This window comes from Dama dama, chromosome 12, assembly GCF_033118175.1.
Source record: "Dama dama isolate Ldn47 chromosome 12, ASM3311817v1, whole genome shotgun sequence".
Classification (NCBI taxonomy): domain Eukaryota; kingdom Metazoa; phylum Chordata; class Mammalia; order Artiodactyla; family Cervidae; genus Dama; species Dama dama.
The window spans coordinates 91,175,524-91,185,473 of NC_083692.1; the positions used below are offsets into that span (position 1 = coordinate 91,175,524).

The 9,950-nt window shown below is 38.5% G+C and overlaps 1 protein-coding gene across 1 annotated transcript in view; it reads left to right on the top strand.

Annotated features, from left to right (window-relative positions):
• The window catches only part of DMGDH (dimethylglycine dehydrogenase), a 69,055-nt gene extending 59,960 nt beyond the window's left edge, over positions 1-9,095 (top strand). The window contains exons 15-16 of the mRNA XM_061158513.1: positions 2,092-2,226; positions 7,878-9,095. Of these exons, the coding sequence (XP_061014496.1) occupies positions 2,092-2,226; positions 7,878-8,093 (351 nt within the window). The 3' untranslated portion in view covers positions 8,094-9,095. The remainder of the gene's footprint in view (positions 1-2,091; positions 2,227-7,877) is intronic.
• The last annotated feature ends 855 nt before the right edge of the window (positions 9,096-9,950 follow it).

Here is a 9,950-nt window from a genome sequence, read left to right on the forward strand (position 1 = left end):
ACTTCTTTTCATTGCAATCGTTCGCTTCCTATGTAGACAGTAACTCTAAAAAGCACTCCTTGTCATCATATATCCATGATAGCAAGTCTTCTTTTTAAAAAGATAACAAAAATTAAAAAAAAACCTGTTATAGAGTTCTTTCTGTATTTAGACAAACATTCTAACTCTAATGAACTTGGTTTGTTTTGACGTGTGTTATGAATTTATCCTACATAGTGTTCAAATGAACCAAGCTCTTCCCGTGTTTTCTTGCTTTGTTTAACCCCAGTTGTCCCAACTTAAATAACATGGGTTCCAGTCTTCTTTGAATTTTTTACCTGGCTTTATAATAAAGCTTGTAGTTGGTCCTCAGTATCTGGATAACAGTGGAGGGGACAGAATTGGACTTCAGTTTTATGATTCTTTTAACCTTGGCCAGTGGAAACTTTCTTTAGCTTCCTGTGTAGTCAGCAATTTAAAGTTGCGCTATCCATAGAAATCACACTGCATCGTGGGCTTGTCCTAAGAAGTTCTGAGTCAGTAGAGGAGTGAGCTGGGGAGGCTCTGAGGTAAAGGGACCTGAGGACCGCCCCTGCTGCTTCACTGAGAGGTGAAGTGAAAGTGAAAATCGCTCAGTCGTGTCGACTCTTTGCGACCCCATGGACCACACAGTGCATGGGATTCTCCAGGCCAGAATACTGGTAGCCTTTCCCTTCTCCAGGGGATCTTCCCAACCCAGGGACTGAGCCCAGGTCTCCTGCATTGCAGGCAGATTCTTTACCAACAGAGCCACAAGGGAAGCTGAGAGGTGAAGAGGCTCATTATACCCAATCCTTAATGCTTTGTGTGCAGAAAGAGCTGCATAAATCCCAAATGTTGGCAGCGGAGGACATGTTTGGCATGAAAGAGCATTTACTTTCTTCTTTGACCAGGAAAGAAATAAAAATTATCGTTTCCTTCCTTTTCTTTCAGAGAGTAGTCAGTCTAGGAGAACTGTTTTGAGAATTTTGTCTTCCACATTATAAATCTACGTCATCAGAGATGTGACTTGAATATCACAAATTCTTTTCCCTGTTAAGATAAGAGATGGACACATATATGTCGGAGTCTCACCCCAGCGCCTCACCTGGGTCAGCCTTCTCCCTCTGCACTCTCAGTGCTCTTAGCCTCTGACCAGTTTCTCACGTCTGTCCTGTGTCCTTGGCATTCTTGTTGCATCGAGCGGTGTCTCCTTTACTAGCTAACTGTCTCTGCTGAGGAGTCATGGCTTACCTGTTTGTACGGTTGGTTACTAATAAATATGAAACTCCTGGAGTTTGCATGATTCCTACTTTTCATAATGCATAAGAGTGGACTCAAGGTCATCCCTATCACATGGTCACTCTCACTTGCTTGCACTGCATTGGGAAGAGCACTGAGTGTGCCCGGGGGACTGCGCTGGGAATGAGACTGTCATCTGTCATGTGTTGTGGGAAAGGAGGTAGGGGGAGGTTGAAAAGCGCAGCATTAGAGAATAAGCTCTTTAATCAGAATGTCTGTGTCTGACTAATTTTGTAGCCCACATCAGTGTGATGCCTCTCACAGTATGAGCTCAATATGTTTCCTGGGTGAATTGACAATGCAACCCAGTGGGTTAATACATTCCAGGAACCTTTATTCTGAAGAAAGGGGAAAAGTAGGCATTTTGGAGTTGCTTTAGCATCTTATTTCAAAAAAGTGTATTTCCTTCTTAGGAACGGCTTATTTCAGGTAGAAACTGAGCCACACTTTTGTACACTGCCCACCAGTCCCACTGTCTGGAACCATCAGGTGCAAGGGTACCTTTCATAACCCACCATCACAGTATCAGGCCTCGTCTGTTTCTGCCTAGGTAGTTCTGGTGCAATTATCAGAAGTTATTACCCTTAAGTCTCACCTATTCTGAAGGAATACATGGCCGATGCTGTCATCCGAAGACTAAGAAATATTTGTCTAGACGTTTGATCCAATCTGTATTTTTATTTAATGTGTAATTGGCGAGAAAATAGCAAAGACAAATTTAAATGCTTGCATCTCTAACCTTGTCACAGTGTCTGAGCATTCATTCATCATCATTATCTTGGATTCCTGCAGCCAGCAGACTTCATAGGAAAGCAGGCACTGAAACAGATTAAAGCCAAGGGGCTGAAACGGAGACTGGTCTGCCTCACCTTGGCAACGGACGATGTTGATCCGGAGGGAAATGAAAGCATCTGGTATGATGGCAAGGTGAGTGCTGAAGCCCCATAGTGAGGGGCCACCTTTCTGCAGCAGAAACTCCTTGTCTGTGCTTCTGTTTACAGTTTTTTTGCTAGGTATCTACTATTGTTGAGATGACACTCTTTTGGATTCTGAATTGACAGTCAAGAGACAGAGATTACTTAACTGTAAGGAAAATGTGAAATGTTGTTCATTTTGGAAAACATCATGTTCTATATGTTTTAATGAAAGACAATAAACTGCAAGACTTGAATACACTGGACAATGAGGAAGGTACGATTTAGAAGCTTAGGAGGTAAAATGAGCTATTGACTTGCCACATCTGTATCAGTGAATACAAGAGTAAGATTTTATAAAGAACTTGGTGTTCTGACTTAGCTTCTCTGGAATCTTTCAGAAGGAGGCAATTCTGACCTCCGCACATTAACAGAAAAAAAAAAACCAAATTTAATTTTTATGACCAGGGAGGGTTGAACCTTAGAAAGTAAAGTGGAAATCTTTCAGTTCTTCAGGAGTTAGATCACCTCCTTCTCCCTTTGGGACGCTACATTTCATTCTTTCTCTTGGTAAAGCTAGAGTTAGAAAACTTATCAACAGAACTTCACTTCCTCCCTCTTTTATTACTATTTATAAAACCCATTTTGGCTCAGCATTTTGCTGTGTTTTACCTGGTGTTGCCAGACAGTGTAAAGAATCTGCTTGCAGTGTAGAAGATGCGGTTCGATCCCTAGGTCAGGACGATCCCCTGGAGAAGGAAATAGCAATCTACTCCAGTGTTCTTGTCTGGGAAATCCCATGGACAGAGGAGCCTGGTGGGCTATAGTCCATGGGGTCGCAATGAGTTGGGCACGTCTTGGTGACTAAGCAACAAACAACAACAACCACAAAAAACAACAACCAGACAGCGGTTATCAGGCAGGGACAGTGTGGCAGCGAAAGGGCCTTTAAGGCTCATCTAGCAGCTGTTCTGTATTGAGCAGGGTCTGCTTGGCCAACACCCACAGATTCAGAAATTCTGTGCTAAAGTGTTTTCTCATGCATTGCAGCCTACTTAATATTTGTTTCCATTTTCCCATCAGTTCAGTGACAAAAAGCACTGGTGATGGGGAGAGCCAGTGGGATCAAATCTTAGCTTTCAGTTTATTAAGGAAATGGCATCTGGGCTAAGGGGTCACTTTGACATGGAGCTAACATGTATAGATTTCCTACTTGTGCTGGATATTTTTCATTTCATCCCATTTACTTTTATAACTATCCTCTCAGATATATATGATTGTTCCCCTTTAAAGATGAGGCTTTGGGATTCAGAGAGATTAAGCAACTTGCTTGAGGTCACACACTATGACATGTGGTTGGCAGAGTTGATTTCTGACCCGGGTACAGTTGGACTTAAAATTGCTTATCCTCTCTTCTAAGCCATGTTGAATTCCCCCATTTTCTCCCTTCTCTGTCTTTTATGGCTCCTGTATTCTCCCAAGCACTTCATTGTGTGCCCACAGTTCTTGCACATCTCAGTAACAGGTGGATGTCATAATTGATACTATGAAACCAGTAGATCTTTTCTGAGATCTGAAGCTTTATCTCAAATGCCTCAGCTTCAACTGTGTTGAGTTTGCTCTTCAGTTTGTACCATACTTACTCTTAACGCACAGTCTCCACTTCGTCTTTCTGTTCCAGATCCATAGTTCAGTCCTCTTTTCTTAACATGTTCTTTTTCTGGCTTCAGACTTGCCCATGATTTCCACTGAAAATCTCTCTGCCATTAGCTAACTGCATGAGTCTCTCTGTGTCTCGGTGTTCTTATCTGTAGAATGAAGCCACTGAGTGTGATAATGTCTAAAGTTCTTCCTGCCTCTAACTAATTTTTCCCTTGTCACTATATTTCGTCCCCCACCTTTGAATTTGTTCCCCCCACCCCGTCTTTGAATTTGTTCTACATTTTTCACTCTATTGTCATTCAACTTTCTTGGTCTTCTGATATGGTCCACACCCATCCTTCTGTCTGTTTCACTTGGCCTTGGAATGAAGGACAGATTATGTTGTAACACTCTGTATGTAACCCTACCACTGACCATGATCCAGTGACAGATTTCTAGTCATCTTAAATGTGACCATACCCAAGTTAAAAAAACTGGAATCCTGTACCTTAAACTTATACAATGTTGTATGTTAATGATAGCACAACAAATCTGGGGGGAAAAGAAAAACCCTGGGAACCCAAGTTCTATTTTTAAATTTTATTTCCTTCACCCTCTCTGTGCGCTGAATTATCTTGTTATATTTTTCATCTTTTTCATCTTTCCATTACCTGCCGTCTGTTTATAGAGCTGCCAATCCAATTGCAATTTTAGTTATTAATAATATTTCTCAGGGACTCCCCTGCTGGTGGAAATCTTGGGCAAATCTGAAACCAGGGACTTTCCTGGTGGTTAAGACATTGCCTCCCAAGGCAAGGGTCGTGGGTTCGATCCCTGGTCAGGGAGCTAAGATCCCACGTGCTACGTGGCCAAAAAAGCAAGACATAAAACAGAAGCAATATTGTAGCAGATTCAAAAAAGACTTTGCAAAAATATTTTTAAAATACTTCTCTTAAATTTCCTGATACCAGCTTGTCTGTTCTTTGATGCTTAAATCATTTTATCATGGGGGTGACCCTCTTTGACCTACTTTATACTCTAGAATGATATGAAATCTTTTTTGATTATTATTTCCTGACTTTATCTGGACTTATACTACCTTTGGTATTTGATATTATATTCTTGCAGGTAGATATTTGCAATGCGAGCAATGGGATTAATTGCTAGCATTGCAAATATCATTAATTTATTTGTTCAACAAATCTGAATGTCTACTAAAGTGATAGCAATATTCTAGGTACTAAGGATGCAGCAGTGAACAAATCAGACAATCACTGCTCCCATGGAGCTTATGTTTTAGGGAGGGGGAGAGACAAACAAGGAACATTAAATAAAATAAATAGCATGTCAGAAGGTGATGAGTACTTTGGGGAGATGTTAAGTCTTATTGGGAGATGGCAGTGCTGGAGGAATGGATTATGATTTTAAGTAAGGTTTCATTTTTAAAAATCAAGGCATAAGAGTATGTATGCTGCTGCTGCTGCTGCTAAGTCGCTCCAGTCGTGTCTGACTCTGTGCGACCCCATAGACGGCAGCCCACCAGGCTCTTCTGTCTCTGGGATTCTCCAGACAAGAATACTGGAGTGGGTTGCCATTTCCTTCTCCAAGAGTATGCATGAGAAGGATTTTAACTAGTTTAAAAAAAAAAAAAAAAAAACACAGCTTTGCTGGGAAGTAAGTTTTGAAGAAAAACTTTTTGATAAGGAAGTTGGGAGAGTTTAGAAAGTCTTTTTTTTTTTTCATTATTAATAAACTAAAACACACAGGGATAGCCAAATAAATATATCATCCAATTTAAATTATGTTCTCACTTTCAAAGACTATTTACCATGTTCTCTTCTCTATGTCTGTTACAGGCATCTGTAAGTCTAATAATTAAGAAAAGAATGAGACAAGGCTAAAAATAAATGAAGCTTGTTTATGTTGGTAAAAAGAAGGCCGACATTTGATTTCACAAAGAATATAAAACTCTATTAGGCAGAGGGTGAAGACAAGTTGTTCTCATGATTCACTGAGCAAAACGAAGCAATGAATTTAATTGAATTTGGAAAATGTTAAAGTAGAACAATATAAAATTTATGCTCGGGAAAACCTTTCCCTGGAGACATAGTAATAAGATCAAAGGAAAGACCAGAGTTCTAAAATACTCTGAGCTACCAATTCCTGGATTAAAGAGAAATTAAGGGAGAAATAAAAGTAATCATACAGAAAGTGACACATTCAATAAATATTTTAAGAATAGCATTCACAAAATAAGCATGCTATTTAAGTTACTAATGCAGAAATAACTGCCAGATGAGTTACTGCTGGATTTTAAGAGATGGGGAGACCTTAGAAAATAGGGCACGCAATCTCTGAAGAGGGATTGTGGGTTTTTTATCCAGTGAGTTAGGGAATTTGGCCCAGAGATTCACTTAGAATTCTTCCTGTTTTCTTAAGATGCCCAAGAAAATCAGGTTAACTTTCCCAGAGTTCCAAACGCAGATCTCTGTTTTAGAATAACTTTGGAAGTGAAACCAAAGTTATCAGTATCTTTCAAAAAGTAATGATTAGAACTCCAACTACCTTGACCCAAATCCCAGCTTTATATCATGGAACATGGAACTCTGATCTAGAGCAGAAAAACCATTTTGAAACAAATGTGTTATTTCAGAAATACCTTAGCAGCTAATAATCTACCAGAGAGAAGCTTTTACTAATGAATGCATTCACTTTATAAATCACCATAATAAGTTCAGAAATTATATGGAGAGCTTCTGATTTGGGGTTTCAATGAGATAATTAAAAACTGAGGCTGCAGAGACAGGAACCTGTATTTAATGTCATAAACGTGTAAGCATCTAAAAGACTAGAAATGCTGTGACATGACTGTTGCCTATTGTGGGCCCCGTGCTGAGGCAGCTAAAACATCACCAGGCTGCTTCATGCTCATGGATGTTTTCAAGCACCAGCTATACACAGCCACTGAGGCTGTGAGGATTAGTGTGGCATTGTGTAGCCAGGAGAAGCCATTTTGAGTTGGGCTATATATCATATTTTGCTTTTGTTGTCTTACTTTTAAGATATGTGGCATTTAAATCTGTATTGCACTGTTTGGGCATTTTACTCTTTTTCTTGCCTCTAGAGCTAAAGAAGATAAAGTTAACATTTATTTAAGTGCCTGGCAGTTATCAGGAATTATTAAATGCTCTATATATTCATATGGGCTTCCCTGGTGGCTCAGCTGGTAAAGAATCCACCTGCAATGCGGGAGACCTGGGTTCGATCCCTGGGTTGGGAAGATCCCCTGGAGGAGGACATGGCAACCCATGCTGGTATTCTTGCCTGGAGGTTCCCCATGGACAGAGGAGGCTGGTGGGCTACAGTCCATGGGGTCCCAAAGAGTCGGACATGGCTGAGCAACTCAGCAAAACAACAAAGATATTTATATAGAAGATTCACTTTACATTGACTGTTGATATACTAACAGTTTAATTCGGCTCTTCTGACAGGTTGTTTTCTAAATGCTAACAGGAACAGTTGGCTAGGTTTGCTTTAGGATTTTTAGGTTTTTTTCTCCTTTCTATCTATTATTGCCATGCTAGTTTGATGGAAGAGAATTTTTCAAAGTTTAAAATGGAAATATGTCATTCTTCCTATCAAATCATTTGGCATGAAACTGAGTAAAATAAATAGATATATATTCTGAGAAATGTTTTTCATAATTTTAAACTTTCACTAATCTTCTCAAAAAAGTGAAGTTTTTCTCCTTGTGTAACCCTCACAGACAGCATATCATAAAGCTTTGTAAGTTGAACATATCTTTTGAGAGTTTTCATCTAAAGAGGAAGCACAGTTCAGTTCAGTCGCTCAGTCGTGTCTGACTCTTTGCTACCCCATGAACCAAAGCACGCCAGGCCTCCCTGTCCATCACCATCTCCCGGAGTCCACCCACACCCGAGTCCATCGAGTTGGTGATGCCGTCCAGCCATCTCATCCTCGCTGTGACCAAGATGCTGTGGGCGGTGGGGCCTTGTTTTTCAGGTGGTGGGCAACACGACCTCCGGGAGCTATAGTTACCACATCCAGAAGAGTCTGGCTTTTGCATACGTCCCTGTAGAGCTCAGTAAAGTGGGACAACAAGTTGAAGTTGAACTATTGGGCAAAAATTACCCTGCGGTTGTCATACAAGAACCTTTGGTGTTGACAGAACCAACCAGAAGCCGGCTTCAAAAAACAGGTGGGAACGACAAAATTTGAAAAGACTTTGAAGAGGCAAATGAATTAGGGTTGCAATATGCTTGTACTCAGAATTATAACTCGTTGGCTGGGGAATGCGGAAACCAAAAATTTATTTCAAGATCATCAAAATCTAGATTAAGAATACTAAAAACCTTTCTCTTGTTTTCTAAGGAAGATAGAATAAGGATGAATGATTTACATTGTTTCAAATGAAGATACTTGAAATCAATGTTTTTGTTATCCTATATTGTTGTTTATAAAACTCCATTAGCAAAATATTTGTTTGCTAACACACAACTGAAGTAGAAAACATTATATAATTTTAGAAGCATTTGCATATGGTTCTTGTTAGCTGAAAACAAATTATGTTTTACATAAAAACAAATCCAGTATTGATAGATTTACTTCATTGAAAAATACTCGTTGAATAAGAGATCATTTTAATTTTTCATAATGTGTCTCGGAAGAAAACAGTAAAATTTAATATTGGTATGTGTAACATTTTTATTCAGTTCCTTGACATATTTACTTTCTTAATGACTGCCCTGAAGGCAGTTTTATGGGACATCATTTTTGTCCTTTCAAAGGTTGTTTTAGAAGAGAAATTGCAAAAAAGAACAGAGTCTTCCAAAGGAAGTGGTACTTGTAAACCTTCTGAGATGAAGCTGAAAAATAAATAGATTGTGCCAGGACAAACACAGCTTGAATACTGAACACCTCTCTTAGGGAAAGAATTAATGCAGGTTGACATTACATTGTGTCGTTCTGGATACCATTTCACAAAGAGTTGACAAAGCAGGTCAAATAAGAGCTTAAGAGCTGACAGGATTGCCCTTACCACTGTGTATAGCAAGGGAAAAAAAAGTCATTTAGAAATAATTCTTTGATACACCTTTTGAAAGTATTTGCATTTAGTTGAATAAATCAAACTTTTCAAAAAAAGGTAGTTTGTCATTTATCATTTGTTCTGTACACACATTTGCTACCTAGGAAAAGTTCAATAAATGTGTATTAAAGAAAGCTGAATGTGAAGCATGATAAGATTCTGTAGTTAGATTTGAAAATAATTTCTTAACTTGTAAGTTTTGAAAATGTGCCAAATGTACATGTAAATTTTTATAAAAGTAGTCATGTATTGGAACTCTTCAACATGCTATTCATTTATCTTTGGTATCTCCTCTTCCATAAGAAATGAAGAAAATCCCTTTGAAAACACACATTTTCTAATTATCAAGAGTATTATCCAGACCCTTTTTCTCAGCTCTGATATAGGTATAGGTATTTCTCATTCTTTGCCTTTCTGTAGCCTAATTGCTAATTGTGTTAAAACTAATGAAACAATTGAAAAAATATAATACTACATCAGTAGTACAATTTAATAGTTACCTAAGTTGTAACTTTTCAGTGACTAATTACTGAAAAATTATTTACATAAAATATTATGATATCAGACTCTAATCAAAGGAACAGTACCTGGAAGGAGAAGGCAATTGACTATGCAAAAACAAAGTCCAAAGAAATGGTCGTTTTTTTTTTTAATAAAATTTAAATTTCAAAGAATGCCGGGAGAAACAACAAAAGATTCTGATCTTACATTGCTGGAAGAAATCGGTAAAGCAGTATTTGAATGTCTTCATCTTTTTCACCAAAAATTGGGCACTTGCTCTAAATCAATAGATAGAACAATGTCAAAGTTTGTTGTCAGCCATTTTCTCTAATTTTTAGCAGATGAAGAAAAACTTCAGAAGTGTTTTACTGTATGTAATATAAATGTATGATGAATTTTCTGATGAAGATATTTTAGTGGAAATTTTTAAATACAGACATGTTTGAAAGCCACTATAAATGCTCCCAAAACACCAAAGACAGTATTGC